Genomic DNA, 20,037 nt, shown 5'->3' with positions numbered 1-20,037 from the left:
CGCGCCCACCGGGCAGCGAGCTGCCCTGCGCGGCCCGGCTCAGCGCTCTGCCGGGAGGGGAGGGGAGAGGAGAGGAGCAGGGAAGGGGGGCCGGTCCGGTCCGGTCCCGGGGGCCGCCCCGCCGCCTACCTTGCGCCGGGCGCTGGTGTCGTACTTGTCGTTCCTGAAGGCGCGCGCGTTCTGGTAGCGCTGGGGCCGCGTGCGCGACACGTTCCCCTTCTCCGAGCTCATCCCCCGGGCAACCGCCACTGCTGGCGACACCTGCCCCGGAACCGCTCCGCTTCCCCCCCCCCCCCCCCCGACCCCGCCGCCTCACCATTGGCCCGAGGCCGGCGTCTGTATAACCCCTCCGCCCACGACGGTTCGCTGTCTCTTCGCTGCTTCCCGCCCACCCGCGTTCGGGCGGAGCCTCAGTGGCCGGAGCGGCGCTGCGGGCTGCGCCCCCATTGGTGCGCCGCGGCCGGCGGCGGCCGGTCCCGCCCCGCCGCCCCCTTGGCCGCTCAGGCAGCCGCTCGATCCGATGCAGTCGGTCGGCGAGGTGAGGCCGGCGCCGCTCCCCTAGGCCGCGCGGAGGGCAGCTCTCCCGGGGCCGCGCGTTCTCTGCCGCGGAGGGCGGCTGCGGAGCTGCGGGCGCCGGCCGGGGCCGGGGCGCTGACAGCCGCCCGCCGCCGCGCCGTTACTCAGCACAACCGGCACCCCTCCCCCCCGCCGGCCCGGCGTTGGAGCGGCGGCGGTTGGGAAAGTGCCGAGCGGAGCGCCGGGTGCAGGTACGGGCTCTCCTCCCGCCGGCAGCGGTGGGGCCGGGACGGGGCGGGGGGGGGGGTGCGGGGGCGGACGAGTCGCTGTGAGGGAATGGTGGGGAGCAGCCGGTGCGGCCCCGGCTCGGCGCTGGCGGCGGGGTTGCGGTGCGAGGATCCGGTTCCGCGGTGTGGCGGCGAGTTGGCCCCTCGGCGGGTCCGGCCGTTTCTCTTCCCTCCTCGGCTGTCCGCGGCCCTTCTCCGCCGTCTGGGGCAGGCGTGTGGCGGCCCCCCTCCCGGGGCTGTGGCGCGGGGCAGGAGGAAGGGCCGCGGCAGGCACCGGCTTTTCCTCAGCGAGGGAGGCGGCGGTTCGGCTCTCCGACCCGAGCCGGGCAGGGGGGTGTCGGCCCCGGCGACCCCCCCGCCCGCGTCCTGGCTGTGGGCTCGGGGGCCTCTGTCCTGCCGCCCTCGGTGCCCCGAGCACCGGGAAGGGGGGGTGTCGCCTGCCTCAGAGGGCCCGGGGTGCTGCGGGCGGTCTGTCCCGGGGCTCCCGTCTCCGTGGTCTTGCCGCGGACGCCTTTGTTCGGGAAACGGGCGCGCTGACTTTTTAAACGCTTGTTAAATTCTGGCTTTTAGCGGGTCTGAATAGTGCCTCCATATCAGTGTTGTTGACTTCTGCGAAGCCCTTTTTAGACCCAGACACCTGAAGAGTTCATTTAATTCTCGCGAGCCTGATTTAATGTATTTCTTCAGCTTCTGCTGTTGACGGTGGGAGTCACGCTGGCCATAAAATTGCTCTCAGGTATTACTAATTTAAAAGTTTAAAGTATTTGGCCAGAAGGTAGCTAGAAAAATACATGACTGCAGAAACCAAAATAGTACCGTCTGAACGTAGGACTGTTTTTACAAGCGTAGCTTCTTGTTAGTGATTGACCGACTGGTGCAGTGAAGCACCAGATTGATGTGGCTGAAATACAATCGGGGGCTTCAGCGTGCAGAGGGTTTTAGCAGAGCAGTTCCGTGGTGCAGAGTCTTGCTTGGAGCGTGCAAAACATTATGTAATCCGACTTAATCCCACAGTTGTCTATCTGAGATCTTTAGAGCGTTGCTTTGTTCTTTAGGTGAGAAGGGATGGCTAGATTTTTCACTTAGTGTTTCCTGTATTCCCTTTCTTTTTTCAGCTGTGTCATTAGGTTTTGAGGTATGCAAAGTAACCAGCAGAAGAAGAATAATGTCTCCTATATAAGTTAAGCTTTATAATATTGCTAGACTTTGTGAGAATAGTAAAGCTGTTTATTTGTTTAAAATCAAACTAACCAAAATGAAGTTTTGGTACTATCAGGCTTCTCTGGTTTTATGTGGGTTGCTTTGCTCTTTGAAAACTACCTTAAAGAGTTACTTCATGGTATTTCTTGGTATGGCTTTTTCATTATTGAATAGACTTCCTCTGTCATCTTTTCTGGACCTACTGTGTATTCTTTCATAATAATTCTATTAGTTTAATCCTTTTATATAATACTTAATTGGACATTGATATTTTTTTCACTAAATATTTTGTTGCTTTAACTGTTGAAGTATGGAGGATGCTCATACCCTTCTGTTCCATTTTTAATATAATGCAGATGTTGAAATAAATATGAATGCTTCAGTAGTGGCTTGAACTCAAGTTTTCATTGCGTTGTGCTCAATGAAAGGAAGAGGGAAACTACTTTAGAGTTTCTTCTTTCAGCAGTATATAATGAAAAATGATGATTTAAAAAAAAAAAAACACGCCCAAACAACAAACAAACAAAAACCCCCAACAATTTTAGTATCTTGCCTGTTACTGTTAGAGTACCACTAAAATTTACAAACCAGCAGCTGTACTTACAAGTTTGACTTTGTTCTTGTGAATAGTTCCTATGAAATAGGTAATTTAATTTAAATATACAATTAGAATAATTTATATTTAATGTAAATATAAGATTTCTAGATAAGTGTTTGCAAGGGTTGGGCTTTTGAGGCCCAATACGTAGTGAAGTACTCAAAGATGTGAATAATATGATCCACTCTCTTGTTCTGATTTGCAGAGGGAGGAGGACAGGAATAATTGCCTATATGAAAGAACTACATTTGTGTTATCCTAGGAATCACAAGATAAATAGTTGAGGTGTTCTTTCAGATTAGATAGACTTTTTCCCCCCTCTTCTATCAGCCTTAATGAAAAGGGTAATTGCTGAAGAATGGACTGAAATTACTGCCTGTAGGCAGTTTTACATTTCTTATTTTCTGTGTTACTTTTTTATTCATAAGAGAGTTAAAGAGATAAATTTGATAAAATGCTCTGGCCTTGCTTTTAAAAGCTATCCCAGAAGGGGTGGGTGATGCCACTTGGGTCTGTTTTATTTCTTATCCTTTCTTGATGCAATAGTAGAAGTTTATCAGCTTTCCACAGTTTCTTCCACAGAATTTTCCTACTTAATTTATATGAAAAATGCAGCATAATTTTAAAGGATATGTATATTTCTCTTACTATATTCTTTTTGCTGTTAGTAATTTTACCAGCATTAGGAACTGTGTTTGCAGAACAGCACTGGCCTCTTTATTAGTACTGAAATGATAAATAGAAGGTGAAATAGTTATGTTGTTGGGATGTGTTGATCTCTGCGTCTGACAATGCTACTGTAATGAGAACGGAGATTTACATCATACATGCTCAGAAGGTGTTAGACTGTAACTTAGGTATTCACAACATATCTTTAGGCAAACGAGTCCCATTAAAGTTATTCATCTGTAGTTGTGGAACTGTATGCTTGAGGTAATTTGTGGTCAGTGTTGTTTTTGCCCCGGTTTCAGTGAGAGTCCAGATAAAGCATACATCAAGCCCATTTGTTATTAGAGTTATTATTTTTAATGCAACTTTACTTGTGATACCATGTTCACTTTCCATAAACTATATTTTAAACTTAATAAAATAATTAGTCTCTTAAGACTGTTGATCTCCAAAGCTTTTACCAAGGCTAGGTGATGCTAAATGAAGGGAGTTTTGTGACTTTTCTTTTAATTTTTACCATAATAATTTCTGGCTGGATGAATCATTAGGAAATCATGTTACATGTTTTCTAACATTAAGAACACTAAAAAAACCCACTATTGGAGGGGTAACATTAAGTTTAATCCCTCATTGGGGTATCTGAGCAGTATATCTTTTGAGGAAAGATAATGTCTGTTTAGTTGAAGTTAAATTGTGACATCTGGTGAATAACTACTACGCTGAAATGCTGATTCAGTTGAACTTTTAAACAGTGATATCAGAATTACTCTATACACTCTGGGGACTCTCTCATATCCTGGTTCCATTCCAGATCCGGAGGTTAAGAACACACTCATGTGAATAAAATGAATGACAAACCAGTTCCAGTATAATGGAAACATTGTTTGCATTTAGTTGAAGGTATCCTCCTCAGGAAGTTCAGTAGGTGTTTTGTGTCAGATTTGTTCAGTTAGTGATGCTAGGGAACTGCTATTTTTCTTGGGTCTTCTGATTGAAGAAAGTAGCAAGTATTTGTTTTAAAGAGAGTTGTTGCTAGATTTAGATGGAGAACAACTCTAGAATAAAAATCTTTAGTTTCAGTAGATAGAGTTTCCATTGGATTAAATGGACATTATATAAAGTCTACATTACAGCCTAGTATAGGGGAGAAATAATACTTTAGACATGGTCTTCAGCATAAGTCATTTGCCATATGTGGCAACAGCCCATATTTGGCACATTTAAGCTATCTTGGGGTACAGTACCACCTCAGCTGATTAAGTGTGGTTACTGCAGTACTACCCTGTGTGTGAATTCCACAGGCTAGCTTCCAGTCTTCTGAAATGACTTTGACAAATAGCAAATATTTTCTGAGTGAGATCATATTTGTAGTGTTGCTGGGCTGTTTATAGTTATAAATAATGTAAACTCCTGGTTTAATTCTTTCTGACAAGTGGATTGGGAAGCAAGTAAGAAATTCTGTAGCTATCATTGTATGCTGGAATAGAGCGCAGTCTGTTGTTCCTGGGCAGAACAGGCTATTTACACCTCACTTTTGGAGGTACGTATTCTTCTAAATTTTTCACATAAAATAATATTCCCACCCCAAATAAATTGTAGTATCTAGCTTTGGCCTTCAGCTTTTCTGAAAAGGTGGGAAAACTTACTCAGAACACATTGGTTTAACGATTTCTGATAGAAATAGAAGTGTGGTTGAATATTGGGTCATAAGCACTTCTTGCAAAAAAAGCCTGTTGAGGCATCACAGCAGTTCCTCTGCGCTGTGAACATGAGCTTTCTAAGTAGAGGTGAAAGAAGTGGCTCCTTTGGTGCTCATAGCTGTAAGAGACGTAAAGAAGGGGAAAAAAGTATTGAGTTTTTCCTGTGCATAAGACAGCCCAAGCCTTTTGCCCATCCCTAGACCTCTTCCATAGACCTCTTCCACTTCTTGTCCTGACTTGCACGTTAAAATTAAACTTCATGTCCAGATAATCTTACCTGACAGGGAACAGATGAGCTATTCCAAATTTGAGTGACTACTTGTGCTGATTACATAAATACATGAGGCTGTTGTTTCTTTAGCCGGCAGAAATATGGTCATTTATTCAGGATCTTCATTTAAGAGACAATCTGCCTCTTTATGGGAGGTGATCAGTACATCTGCCATCTCCTCTAAATTGGTAGTGTTGGTCACCTATATCTAAGAATCTGTGATTTCTCTCTATTTTGAAGAAAACTAGAGACTCAGGGTGAAAGCACTTGGCAAAAAAATGATTTTTTGTGCCCTATAAAGAAGAGTAGTATTCCAAGAATGCTCATGCTGTTTATCGGACTTTCTTGCTGTGCCTGTGTTTACTACTATACAAGTATACTCTATGTAACATTGTATGCAGTATGCATTCATACTCTACCACAGGGAAGAGACGATTCACACATCCAAAATACAGATAGTTGTTCTATGATCTATATTCAGCAGTTCTTACAGCAGTGTCCTTGAGGCTTTTCCAAAGAGAAATTTATACAGGCATGAAAACTGTACTTGTATACAAGTTAGAGGACAAACTTTGAAATATGATCTAAATATCGCCAAGTATTATCGTTAGCAGTAAGATTTTATTGTTGAATTACCCAAGTATTTCTGAAACAGCACGGCACTGTGGACATCAGAAATCCACTTGTTTTGTTCCCATTTGTAATCTTGGATCTAGCAGTCAAAGCTGGTACATGAAACTGTAAGAGTGTTTCTGTTCACAGTGACCTGGCAGGAACTGAGCTTGAGACCTGTAGATAGATTTGTGATGGAAAGGTTGTTTAAGTTGAGATGAAATGTCAGATGCCTTAACAGAAGGAAAGTAATGTAAATGCTTATCTTAGGTGTGCTGGTTTCCAGCATGGCTCTTGGCAGATTTCATTGCTCTTCCTACCTCTGAGAAAAAGTGTTGTCACAACAAAGGATTTTTTTCCCCCTCTCTTCTCCCTGCTGTAAATTAAGAGGACACAATGCCTGCTTTTCAGGCCAACTGTATCTTTACCTAGCTTGCTCTAGGTGTACGTGTGTTTTCTGTTTTTTTTTCTCCCCCCACTCTGTTAACCAATGCTTTGAAATGGTAGTATAGATTATATTGATTTCCCAAATATCTGTGATAGAGCATTTGGTTTGGGATGTTTTTGTTAAAGCATGGAATAAAAATAGTCATATCATTAATATAATCCCAATTCCTATGTGCAATACAGGAAACCTTAGCTAATAATTTCTTTGAAGAGTTTGGAAACATTTGTGTCAGCCAGTATGTGGAGCAAGGAAGAGTTTATGGCTGGATTTTAGTGTACTGAAGGTCTACACTGTTTGCTAAGCTAGCAGAAGCATCTTGTTTTGCCTTCTAGGTTTTGACCTTCATGCACCTTTCTTTCATACTGCTGATACCTCTTGCAGGAGCCCCTAACTCATGATTGCAATACATGTTCTCTGTATTTAGGAAATGCTGTAGTGACTTTTGGCTGCAGAGATCTGCATAGCCTTAGTATCCTGCAAACACTGCAACGTATTTTAATTGTTCTTTATAACATATGTATTTGTCAACGGGATGAACACTTCTCTTAGTGGCTTAAGATGAAGGACTTCATTTTCTCCAAAGAAACTCCAAAACTCATGCTTGTTCTTTCCCTGGGTAATCATATTTTAGTTTTAATATCTGGCAGAGCTTTAGAGTTATCACGGTTCTTTAATAATATACTCATTCTAAAGTAGCTAATAATATTAAATAAGCTATTATATAGAAATTTACATATACCTTTAAATCTATGTTTTGTTAAATGTTTCCACTAAAATTATGTATTGTTTTCTAGAGAGGTTTAAGTTTACATTTTCCATGAGTTTTTCTTTTTTCTTTTTTTTATATAGGATTGTAACTAGAAACTGATACCATTCTCTCTTCCTGTTTCAGACTAGAAGATGAATAATCTTTCCTTTAGTGAACTGTGTTGCCTGTTCTGTTGTCCGCCATGCCCAGGGAAAATTGCTTCCAAATTGGCATTCTTACCTCCTGATCCCACGTATACACTGATGTGTGATGAGAGTGGTAGTCGCTGGACTTTACATCTCTCAGAGCGAGCAGACTGGCAATATTCTTCTAGAGAAAAAGATGCCATTGAGTGCTTCATGACTAGAACAAGTAAAGGTAACAGGATTGCCTGTATGTTTGTGCGTTGCTCGCCTAACGCCAAGTACACTTTGCTCTTCTCACATGGAAATGCTGTTGACCTAGGTCAGATGAGCAGCTTTTACATAGGACTGGGTTCACGGATTAATTGCAACATATTCTCATATGATTATTCTGGATATGGTGCAAGTTCTGGGAAGCCAACAGAGAAGAATCTGTATGCTGACATTGATGCTGCTTGGGTGGCTCTTAGGACAAGGTAAGACATTAGTTGCCATTTTTCTTTTACAGCGTGCTTTTCAAATGATTGTACTTAATCTGCATAGGTAGTTTAAACAGAAATGCTGTATTTTAGGATTAATTGATTCATATCCAAGCTGATTGGTGGCGCTTTATGCTGAAGGCATTGTCAGTGTTGAGCAGGATCAGTAAGTAGTACTGATATACCAAAAAAATTGAAATGGGATGAAATTTAATAAGGTATGTTTCAGTCTTGAATGATTAGAAGATAATCCTTATTGTCACAGTTTGGGATCTTCTCAGTTGGAAATCTCAGAAGAGAGGGAAAACCTATAATAATTGATTCCCCAGTACCTGAGCCGCTGGTGTGATGTGGGCGAGAGAAAATGCGGGTTGTTTTTTCAGATAATTCCATCACCTACTTTTTTTGTAGGGAGAGGCAGTGGAAAAGCTGTTGTAAGAGAACCTGGTGAGACTCTGTTTGGATTTCTGTATGGTGTTCAGACCACCTTTGTTTCAGAATTCAGACTAGCAGCTACAACACTTGCAAAGATAGCTTTCTGTATAAAACAAAAAGATGTTTTTATCTTAGCAAAACATGATGTGTGGGAGAGGTTGTAATTGACCTGTGTAAATACATTATGGTGGGAATAAAAATCAGGAATTTGAATCAGTGGTGTTAACTCAAATAGATTAAAACTGGACGAGGAAAAAAAATGCAAATTGGAAGGATGCTGTTTCAGCAATTTCTGTGTTCTAAGCCTCTGGTTTTAGGGAGATAAAATAGTAAGATGAAAGACTCTGGAGGCATTCCCTGATGCAGGTAAGAATCCTAGGCACCAAATAAATGCAGTACTGAATAACCACTTCTTAAATTTGAGAGGATTTTTCACCATAGTTTTTTCCATTTAGAACAATATTCTTCTTGTGTTACAAGTACCCAAACTACAAAAAGATTGTTTTTTAAAATACTGTGTGATCATAAGAATAGATGTTCACCAAAAAACCTCCCATCATATTGTGTATTTTGCACCAAAAAGCTGTGAAAACCTGAATATAATGTAGAGCAGCATGTTATGGTTCAATCATTGCAACTTGAGCATACTGTTTAATAATACAGTATCAGGGATGTGACTTAGTGTAAGGGCATGTGTAAAGACTCTTTAAATCCTGCAGCCTGGTAGTTGTTGCAGTGAATTTAGAACTTGATCAATGTAATATTAACTATTTTCCTATTACTTTGGAGCGGATTATGCCTTTTCAGTGTTTTAAATACACATATTGTCGTGCATTTCTTTTACATCATAACAAAGGTGTGATACTTCTTTTTAAAGAAACATTTTATTCATATATTAAAGTAGGGGGAACACTTATTATCATAAACCTCATACAACCACAGGGGACAGTTGTTCAGCCTCATATATTCAAAAACATGCGTACTGTGTTGTTAGATTAGGTTTTGGCATTTCTTTTGATTACAGCGGAAAGCTGAGATATAACTAGACATCTGTTCTGTAAGCCAGGGGCTGCAACAGGTGCACTGGTGACCGTGGATTGTGGTCAGTAGGTGATCTGGAAGATTGCCGCTAGGTGAAATACCCACTAACATTTACCAAAACCATAATATGGTTTGTGAACAATGTGGAAGACAGTCTGAATTGTTTAAATATACCCGAAAATGGAAGAGAACTAGACGGTGAAACTTAATCGTTTGTCAGTTTACAGGCTCTGTTTTATGAACTAATTTGTAGTTATTGTCTCTTCCTCCCCCTGACAAATTTCTGATTGAAAACCTAAAAGGAAATGTGATTGCAACTTGAATTCTCGCCTCCATTCTTGAACAACGCATAGTGTACCTTCCCTAATCAAATAAGATTGTTCATTCTAATATGCCATCTGAACATGCCCTTTGCTGAACAGACATTGTCGGGGGAACTCTAATACATACTACATCTATCTGCTTTTCCCTCTTCCATTCAGGAATGACCTCACTTCAGTCCCATTTGCTGTCTGTGTTTATTTTTTGTGTCAAAACCTCCTTTAGAAATATGTAATTCTGTAGTGTATAGAGCTTGGATTGGTCTGCCCAACTTGTGGATTTCATAAAAGTGAACTGAATTTTTTCCGTTCCTTAAAGTGGTTAGTATTACTAGTTTCCACTGTGGTACTTTGAACAACTTCCCAGTTGGCAGACCTGGTCTTGTCCTTGTATCTGAATGCTGAATGTAGCAGGGAGAAGTTCAGCACATGACTCTGGATATACTGGCTCACACAGTTTGGTTACCAGTCCATGGTATTCTTTTGAGCCCTGGGACAGTGCTCAGCTGTGTTTAAATACTTGATGAATATGTGGACCAGAATGGAGCCTTTGAGCATTTGCTGCAGCATTGATTCACTTTTCTAGCATAGCCTGTTTTGTCAGTGTTACACTGGCACCATCTTTAACATTTTATAATGTAAGTGTTCTGCAAAAACAAATTAATTCAGCGGATTGTTTGCAGGATAGATGTAAGTATAGCTGTAACTCCTTTGAAATTCAAGTTAATGGGATGAGAAAAGAAAGGGATCCTAGACTTTTGAACTGTGCCTCACACATTGTGATGGGATGAAGAAAAGAATGGAGAAATTACCTTTGTTGGAGGTTGATCACAGACACCCACAGCTACCTGCATTCCCTGTTCTGAGAAATGGGATCACAGAACCCAGCGTTAAAAGGTGTTTCTGGAGTAATTGAAATGCTGATGTAGACTTCATTCTACAGTCAACACAGCTGCTTGTGGTGGAGACGTATTAGTGTGTTGTTTTATATCTTGGAAGGACAATCCAGATGGTCATCTGTAAATGGGCACAACTCTCTAGTGGGGACTGGACACCTATGGTGAAATAGTCTGGAACTAGTATTGAGGGTGATGGTGAGGTTGGTCCAACACCGCTTTCTTAAAAGTGGTTGCTGTAAGGGTATGTGAACATTATAATTTGTGGAAATGAATACAGAAAGCTAATTTGGCAGCAGATCGGAAGAGGTAAACAGCAGATGCAGGTTCTGAATTGTGTCCCTATTCTTTACCTGCTTTGAGTATTTTACTAGGAAGCAGTAGCTATCCATGTGGATGCTGACTGGGGAAGAAGGCAAGGTGATTCACTGCCATCATGTTTGGGAAAGTTGCGCATTATTGCATATTCATGTGCATGGCACTATATAAAAGCTGCAAGTGAGGACATTCTTTTTCTGTCTGTCATAGCTACAAAGTGTTGAAATGCCAGGCGTCGTTTTGGGATACGCCTATTTTCTGCTCTCTTGGTCTCTGAAGGCCTTTGATGACACCCCAGCAAGGGTGGAAAGGTTTAACCAGCCCCGGGCAAATGCAGGGCAAGTGGCGATCGTTCAGAAACCTGAAGACTTGCTGGAGTTGCCTCATGACCAGATTTACCTTTAAGAAGCCAAACAGCCTTTTCATTGTTACTTATCATGGACTGTATAATAATTGAAAAATTGAAATCTAACCATCAGACTGATGTATCAAAGTGGACAGAATGTCCATAACTTAAACACCCAAATACAGGAATAATGTCAAATCTATTTGGATGTTGGCTGAAAGTGTTCTTTTGAGAATTCACAAATTATGTATTTTTTTCATTCAAAGTAGCTCAATTTATCGTGAAGAGAAATCTTGCCAATGAAACAAATGTACAAGTAGCATTGTAAAGTTTAGAAAAGGCCAAACCGTCATGAGAGAGGCAGAGGAGGTGCAGTTTGTTAATTACCACATGCGTGGTCAATGGGCTTGCCTCTCATAAAACATAGTTGCCTTTTTCTTCTAGCAATGTTACACCTTGTATACACAAGAGGAGGAATGTGCATCTCAGTTGACGAAGAGCTGTACGCTCATGAGTTTTATTCATGGCCTGGAATGTTGATAGTTAAAGGTGTGGAGGATGTTCATGCTCTTCATGTTCTGCAATTTGCAGGTGTAATTTTGTGTGTTATGTACATGATGACAAAAGGTTCTGAAATATGCATTGAAAATTCCCTCAGGATGTTCTCCCTTGTTCCATGTGCCCCAAGCACTGCTGTCAGTTGGTTAAATGTGAGTGTTGCAGTAGCTTCACAAACAGGAGCCTCTCTAGAGCATCTATTGTACCTCTTCATTAGTATGAGCCTGAGAGGTACTACTGAAAATGTACCCTTCTAAGGTTCATTTTACTGATACTTTATTTTATTATTGTAAAGTGAGCAAGTCTTCTAGATTAACAGCAGTAGTTCAGAAGTAAAAAGATAAATTGCTTTCTGTCTCCCTTAAAGTACCTGCCATTTTGCCCTTGATATACTTAAGAGCCTGCAAGTATAGTATGGTAATTTCAGCTGGTATTTGGTTGTTAAAGGTAACTGAAGTATTAAAAAAAACCAACAAAAAACCACCACAACCAAACCAAAAAACACTTGTTACAACCAGACATGCATTTTGTAGTTTGCATATTGCACATCGTGGTAATGTGATGTATATCCAATGAAAGTATGTAATATGATGAACATCCATGTAAGTGATATAAGATGTATATCCAATTAAAGTGTTCAAGGTAAGGTCAGATGGGGCTTTGAGCAACCTGATTTAGTGAAAGATGTCCCTGCCTATGGTGGGGGGGCTGGACTAGATCGTCTTCCAACCCAAACTGTTCTACAATTCTATGAAAAGAAAAAAAGGAGGAGGGAGGGGCGGAAAGGAGGTGGACTGCCACTAAGATAAATATTTAGTAAAGTGCATAAAAGGTCTTGTTACAGAGACAGAAATATAAAGGAAATGGTGAAAGAGTTTCTGCTACAGCACATTGTGAAGTTTGTCACAAAGGGAAAAAAAGAATATTTCATTGCTGTTTAGCAGTTCTTCTTTTCCTGCAGAAGCTGAAAAGATCACGCAGGAATGTTCAGGGCTGCCTCTTTTACAAGAGACCATCTATATCTGATCACCATACGCAGGCTTGCAGAAGAGGATACTGCCTTCACTAGTCGCCCTGTTTTAGCTTGGGCCCTGATTGTAGGGAGTGGTGTGATGGTACAGTTACAATGATTTATTGGCTTGCTCCTTCCTTTAACCCACCAGTGGCATGTCATTTCTTGCCTGGCCCTGAAGATAGCCAGCACAAAGGAGCAGAAAAGTAGTTGCTCCCCTACTCCCACGAGATTAATTTAGTTTCTGAAACTAGTTGGTGAAGCCCAATGAGGGGCACCATGTGGCCGAAGATGCAAATAGGAAGGTGGTTCTCTTCTGTTTGGCAATAGTTTAGCTTCGTAGTGATGCTAACCTGTACCTTTAGTGTGATGATAGGGCAGAAGTTTGAGTGCTCAGACACTCTGTGTGGATGTTAGCAAGCTTATGTCAACAGAGGTATGTTTAGTTCTATGTAAAAACTGCTCTTCAAGTTCCATGTGCTTTCCAGGCAGGTAGCCCTTAGGTGTATGAACATAAAGGATGAATTAGGTGTTGAAAGGAATTGAAATCTGTTGCTGTGGGAAGGAGAAAAATAATGTGGGCAACCTTTAAACTGCAGAAAATATCTACCTAAATTTTATGCCAGATTCAGTGCAGAATAACTTGTCCCTGAGGAATAGTGCTTTCTCTGAGAGGGTACATCTATGCACAGCAACTTTTGAGATTTTGTTCCAAGGTTCTTTGTGGTGATTATGGCTTAAAAAAAAACAAAAGTAAAAACCCCTACCGTTACCACCACCAACAAACTGAAGCCCTATGTGTTCTGACACAAGTTATCTAAGATTACTTGAGTAGGCAATAGTGTTTACATTACTCCTATGATCAACATAATGAGCTTTCAAAGATATCAACAGTTTTTACAGCATGTCTTTGAGCTCTTATTGCCAGAACAGCTACTTACAGCATATGCCTCTGTAACTGTCACATTCCCCTTCCTCAGGATGGCCTGTAATTCTGAGGCACTGATTAAGAGAACAATATTACTGCCACTGTTTCTCTTGATCTGACACTTCCTCATTTGGGAGACCAGGTGTGGAGTCAACTAATAATTTTCCACCAAACTTCTTGGAGTTTACCTGGAGTTTACAGGACTGTCAAAAGGAGGAGTAGATGAATTTTATGACAGGGAACTTACCAATAGTTATCTTCTCAAGAATTCTTCCATTTTAGATTGGAAAGTGATGCTTTTGAGAGAGAGGAACTGAGGCTCTTCCTTTTTCCCCGAACTTTTCAGAAGCCTGTTCAAGAGAGGAGGGAAGACTGGAGACTGACACAGCAGATGTTGTTCTTTGGTTTCCAAGCTTCTTCTTTTGGTTTTGGGTTTTTTTTTTTTCCAACCCAGAATATTCAAAAGTCTGACTCCTTTGAGCCACCACTTCTGGTGATTGGCCTCACTGTTTTAGTTTCCAGACTGCGAAACAAATAGTTTCTGGTGGGTGATGTGAAGGCAATGTGTTTGGCTGTGATGGAGAAAGGATTACTTTAATCCAAATATAGTAAATACATTTCTTGGATTACTTTTTGTAGCTAATATTTAGCTGTCTTTAGGCTGAAGGATTTGGATTCAAAAATAGGAGGAAGAATAATGAGAAAGAGGAGAATATATGCTCCAAAATATGATTTTAAGTTTTGCTTTAAATTTCTGTGCAATGGCTTGCATCTTGTAAAACTCAATAAGTGAGGAAATGTGAGTCTGATAATTTGCAAGGTTTTTTATTTGAGAACTATGTTATGTCATAACGTGCTGTGCAAACTCCATGCCATACTAATGATGCAAAGTGTCAGGTATTAATGTGAGTTTTGTTCAGATTATATGAAAGGGACAGAAGGCCATACTGTACTTTCAGAATGGACAAATGTGATTTGAATTATTTTGAATTGGGAGACTAATTGTAAAAGGATAGGTGCTAGGCTGTTTTCAGGTGTTTCAGAAGAGATACAGAAATAGTGAAGACCTTACATTTGTTTCCGTTTCAAAGCTTTAATTTGTTGTATTTTTGTGTGTTGGAATTTTGAGAAAATATTTGTTAAACAGAACATTTGAATTTTTTTATTCTCTGAGAACTGTTGTGAGGTGGAGGGCTTGCGTGTATAGTTCCAGGCTGATGATTGAGTCTTAGTGTTTTAGAACTCTTAATTTGATTATGATCCTAGAGACTTTTTCTCGGGAACGCTGATAATAATTAAGTAGTCATGATATGGCTAGATTCTATGAATATATGTGTGCTAATACTTTTACAACTTCTATGTTTCACTCTAGCAGAACACAATTTAAATAGATGAATAGTTAAATAGACAGTGCTAGCTGTGAACAGTGGATTTTAGCCCCAATTTAGAAAGCTTATTGGGGTGCCGAATGAATTCTGCTAGTGATACTTACATTTTAGTAATACTTAGATGTGATTTTGTTTTTCTTGAAATCTTCCCAGATTTTTTTTTAATTAACTGTTTATTACATACTGATATAACACACAGGACATGTTTTCTGGCTTATTGAAAAGTACTTGTGGATTTTTGGTTTTTGTTGGTTGGTAATTTGAGTGTCTTGGTACCTGTAAAACATCTGTTTTCCTAATATTCCTGATTTTGAGGCTTTTAGACTTTACTGATTTTAATGTTTGGTGACATATGCAGTTACCATACAGTTATTTAGCCATATTTATAAGATACTGGACAATTTTTCATTATAAAACAGATCTCCCTGGCTTTACTGGAGGTAGGCAAAAGGTACTAATTTGAGAACTCTTTTGTGGGTATGCATGTTGTTATCTAGCTTTGACAGAAAAGATGCATGCATTTATTGTAGAAGAGGTAATGGTTGCACTTTCCTTCACTTCAACTGAAAACAGTTGATTGTCAGTCTTTTTAGGATTATAGTCAGTTGGCAAACATTAAACTTACCTCATGCTGTTCCACAGTGGTGTTAGGCTAGTCTGCTCTAACTCAGAAAGCTGAACAAGCTTCTGATAATACATGAGAACAATGTTTGATATTTTTTTTTTTTTAATTTTGGTAATGAAGTGCAGTATCTTTTCCTATTTAAGGTACTTCCTTTCCTAAATAAGTTAAACAAAGGTACCTAGATAAATACACTTTTGCAGTCTGAACCTGTACTAAGAGTACTTTGTTAGTGTAGATCAATGTATCAGCAGCTCACTTCTGCTGTGGGCACTGTTCTTGCCAGCATAACATTCTGCTTAGAGGCTTTTCCAGTGTTACTTGGGAACTAGCTGCTCTTTGTATCCACGCTAATGCAGAAAAATATATTAGATCTGACTTCTGTAAGTGTTAACTAGATGTTTCATGACTCTTTTGTTTACCTCAGTTAATTACAGAAAAAAGTAGTGTTTTCATCTTACTAGGAAGGAGGCTTTGACTTTAGTTTTGTAGTGCTTTTTGGGCTGTCTTAATTGTGAGTTAGGTTGGGTATTCCTCTTGCTAGCTTGCATGTCAAATCAGCTGTGATAAGAAAGAAGCATCTCAGATTTTACATAGAATGCATAATATTCTGACCACTGTCTGTATGGGCATGCTTTAGGTCCCACTAAATTGCTGACCAGTGTTACCAGCTTGCAGTTTTTATCAGGTATCAGAAGAGTAAAGCCAACCAAATTTTTGCATATTTGACTATGTTCCACTTGATGATAACCATAGAGCTAGCAAGGCTCTAATCAGTATTCTGTTGTAGGTCCACTAGAGTTACCAGTAAAGGCTTTCAACTAGTATGCAAGTCACAACTGCATTCACAAATCCATATTGAAAAAAATAAACCCATATTTCAGTATCATTCAGGCATAAGGCAAAAAAAAAACCCTGCAAATACAGAGTAAATGATTGTTCCTTTAAGTCAGGAATGTTGTAGAATATACTTGCTTGTTCTTCTACCAGCTCCTGTTTCATCGTTTATCCTCTTCAGGAAATTTTCGTCTTCAGAAATGCTTTTTTTGCCTTGCTGTATAGTTGTGGTTTTGTCTGTTTCACTTTATATGCCACTTTTATTAACACTTTTAATTTTCCAGGTACGGAATCCGCCCTGAAAATGTGATTATATACGGCCAGAGTATAGGAACAGTACCATCTGTGGATCTTGCTGCTAGGTATGAAAGTGCTGCTGTAATTCTTCATTCTCCACTGACCTCAGGAATGCGAGTAGCTTTTCCTGATACGAAGAAGACCTATTGCTTTGATGCATTCCCAAAGTAAGTTGTAGGATTTTTTATTCTGCATGCATTTTTCTCTGTTACAGAAGTTTTAGGCTAGGGAAACAACTAATATGGCAAATTCTCTGAAATTTCTTTCAAAGGTTTAAAAAAAACAGTTGGAAAAAAATCAGAGTGAATAACAACAATGAGGAACATTTGATTTGAAGGAGTTTACAGAACTTTGTAAATATTCTAGGTTTTTCACGTCTCTAATCATTTCAGTGGGTATATGTTAAAGAAGTTATTAGTTTTTCTATATGTAACCCCTAATATCACCAATTCTAACAAGCAGTTCTAGTCCAGTGAATTGTTAGTCTGGGTAACTGTGAATAAAGTCTTTTGTGTATGTTTCTGTAAGTAGCGAAGACTGGAAAACTAGACCTTAACTGAAGAAAATTCCTGTCATGTATTTCAGAACTATGCTACTAGTTGGCCATTACAAACTGGTACACTTGCCTCAAAGAATTACTTGTATTTTGAGCATCTAACTTCAAAGACTTTTTTCCCCCATAGATGGTCAGACCTTAAGTGCTAAACTTCTTTCACTTCTGACAAGCACTTTTTTACTGAAAAACTCTGCAGTAATATTTTCATCAGTCCAGTAACTTTGATTTTTTTGAAGTGAACTGAAGGTAATGAATAACACTTTTAGATGGATTGCTCTGTTATTCGATCCTAATAGTTTCCAGTAGTGTTTTTCATTTCTGTGTGGCTTTACAGGTGCTACCATAATGGCTTCCATGGTGTTGATAAGATCTGACTTTCTAATGATTTAAACAACTTCAGAATTAAATCATTAAAACTACAATGTGTAATTAAAAAGTGAAATTAAGTCTGGTCCTTCAAAAAGATTTAATAAAGCTCACTATGTTCATAGATGTAATCTTTTTCTTACAGCATTGACAAAATTTCTAAAATAACATCTCCTGTGTTAATAATCCATGGGACTGAAGATGAAGTAATTGACTTTTCACATGGCCTAGCATTATTTGAGCGTTGCCAGAGACCTGTAGAACCGCTGTGGGTAGAAGGAGCAGGCCATAATGATGTGGAACTCTATGGACAGTACCTTGAAAGATTAAAACAGTTTGTGTCACAGGAACTGGTGAACTTGTAATTTTCTTTGTATATTTACATGCTTTTTCATTTCACTGCAGAACTGCACGCCTTGATAAATACATAACATAAAACCTGAAGGTTGTGTTTTCAAATCATCTTGGTTGCCTTCATTAAATGTACAGGTAATGATTTGTCAACATAATTAATGAAGGTTTTAACACCAGTATTATAAACTGGAATTACATGATCATGCAGTCAAGCTTGGCAGTTCATATTACTTTGTGTGAGGTTTTTTCTTTTTAGATGTACAAAAAAAAAATCACAAGGAGTACTGTATGAAATTTTAATTATATAAAATCAAATGCTGTAAAAGTGTTGCCAAATGCTTTAGCATATCAAAAACAAGTTTATAAATATTTTTTAAACATCTCGAAATGTACTGTGACTTACTCTGTTGCACAGGTGTAAATTAAAAACCAGAGTTCTAAGCAGTTGTTCTGTAAAAATGTAATAGCCATGAAATTTGAGCAAATACTAATGTATGTAATAAGAATAGACAGTCACTGGAAATGACTCATGCCCTGTTATAGGGGGAGGGGGTCAAAATAGATCTCTTTTTCCATCTTTTTCATATCTTTTGTGCTTAGTTTTACTTCAAATGTTATGTTCTTGTGTTGTCCCTTACCTTTCAGGTTAAACAAATTTTCACACTCATCTTCTCTGCAGTCCTAATCTTGCCAAAATAATGCTGCAAGTTGTTATTGTTGTAACATAAGTATCATTCACATGATTGCTACTGAGGCCACTAAGTACTTCTTTGAAACCAGTAAGACTTTTAGAACCTAGAAGGCTTTGTGGACAATGTAGTTTTAAACATTGATTGCGTAGAGATGCAATATGTCATTAGAAAGAACCCGGAAGTTTATCCAACTTTGTAATAATCAATTTGCAAGTTTGCAGTTGTCTGATCAGGCTTACTTTTGGATGTTTAGTGTAAAAGCTTATTGTTTTTTGAGTATTGTATGGAAATTTTACTAATTGCCCCTGAGTGGGGTGGGGGGGAGGGACAAGAAGAGAACGTTGACATTTTTCTATTAACTCATCGTAAACTTTGTAAGTTGCCTTTCCCTTGAATGCATTTTGCGTGAATAAAACTATGAAAAATAAACTTAATTATATGTAGCCTATTTGTAAACAAAGTAATATTCCAACAATACACACTGTGCTGCTAATTTTAAGGCCTTATGTAGTTTAATTGTTCTGCTTGTTTTTTGTGATTGAGACTATTGTATACTTAAATGTAGCTTCAAGTGTTGTGAAAACTTCGGTTAAGATGTGTTGATTAACAGTAAACAATATTCCACACACTTGCTGTTCTTCCTTTCTGTTTTTTTAAAAGAAATAGCAACAGTTGCTTGCGATATCACAATAATAAGCAACTCCCCATTTACTCTAGGAAATCTGAGAACTGAAGCAGTAATCCATTGTTACGAATTGTCTGCACATTTCTTTATCGGCAGCTACTGTTATGATCACCCTCCCACTCCCATGCTTCATCTTACTTCTTTCTGCTGTTCAGTATACAGGTTTTCTGCTGCAGAGCTACTTATAAACATTCTTCTGTAATGAATTCAAATTTAGCGTTCTTTGAAATCATCAATGACTACTTGTCTTTTGCTCTTCGTTTTATTAATTGAATAGAAAGAAATCTGAGTTTGTTCTCAAGCAACTGGGTTCTTGTTTGTCTTTTTGATCAAGTATGCTTCAATGTGTTCTGAACTTCAGATGAGTATTCAGGCACAATAATACTAGACTTAAAGATTTTCATCCTAATCCAAGATTTTGCAATTGGAAGTGTGCTTAAATAGATATGTAACTCAGCTTTATTACATCATACTGTATACGCAGTTTGATTTCATTTTCTTGCTACCTTCCAGCCACTACCTGTGATTTAGATGGAAATTGCTACCATTAAGTGTTTAAGTGCCTTCTTTGTGATGAATGAGGTCCATTTTGAGAGTCCTCTACATTCTTTAGTTGTGAATTTCTGAAGAACTGTAATGATAAGCGATACAGATTGGCTGATAGTACTGCAAATTGCAGGCAAATGATCAAGTGTCATCACAAGAACTATCTAAT

The 20,037-nt window shown here is 39.5% G+C and overlaps 1 protein-coding gene across 2 annotated transcripts; it reads left to right on the top strand.

The window, feature by feature from the left end:
* The first annotated feature begins 667 nt into the window (after positions 1-667).
* Positions 668-18,940, top strand: ABHD17B (abhydrolase domain containing 17B, depalmitoylase). 2 transcript variants are annotated; one of them, XM_050912997.1, is made up of 5 exons: positions 668-767; positions 7,194-7,427; positions 7,515-7,668; positions 16,657-16,836; positions 17,737-18,940. In XM_050912997.1, the coding sequence occupies exons 2-5, from the start codon at positions 7,202-7,204 to the stop codon at positions 17,954-17,956; spliced, it is 780 nt and encodes a 259-aa protein (XP_050768954.1). In that variant the 5' UTR covers positions 668-767; positions 7,194-7,201; the 3' UTR covers positions 17,957-18,940. The 2 variants fall into 2 exon arrangements, with proteins under 2 accessions (XP_050768954.1, XP_050768953.1); XM_050912996.1 differs by having other exon boundaries at positions 7,194-7,668.
* The last annotated feature ends 1,097 nt before the right edge of the window (positions 18,941-20,037 follow it).

This window comes from Gymnogyps californianus, chromosome Z (genome assembly GCF_018139145.2).
Source record: "Gymnogyps californianus isolate 813 chromosome Z, ASM1813914v2, whole genome shotgun sequence".
NCBI classification, from domain to species: Eukaryota; Metazoa; Chordata; class Aves; order Accipitriformes; family Cathartidae; genus Gymnogyps; species Gymnogyps californianus.
This window is presented reverse-complemented; position numbering and strand designations above follow the sequence as displayed.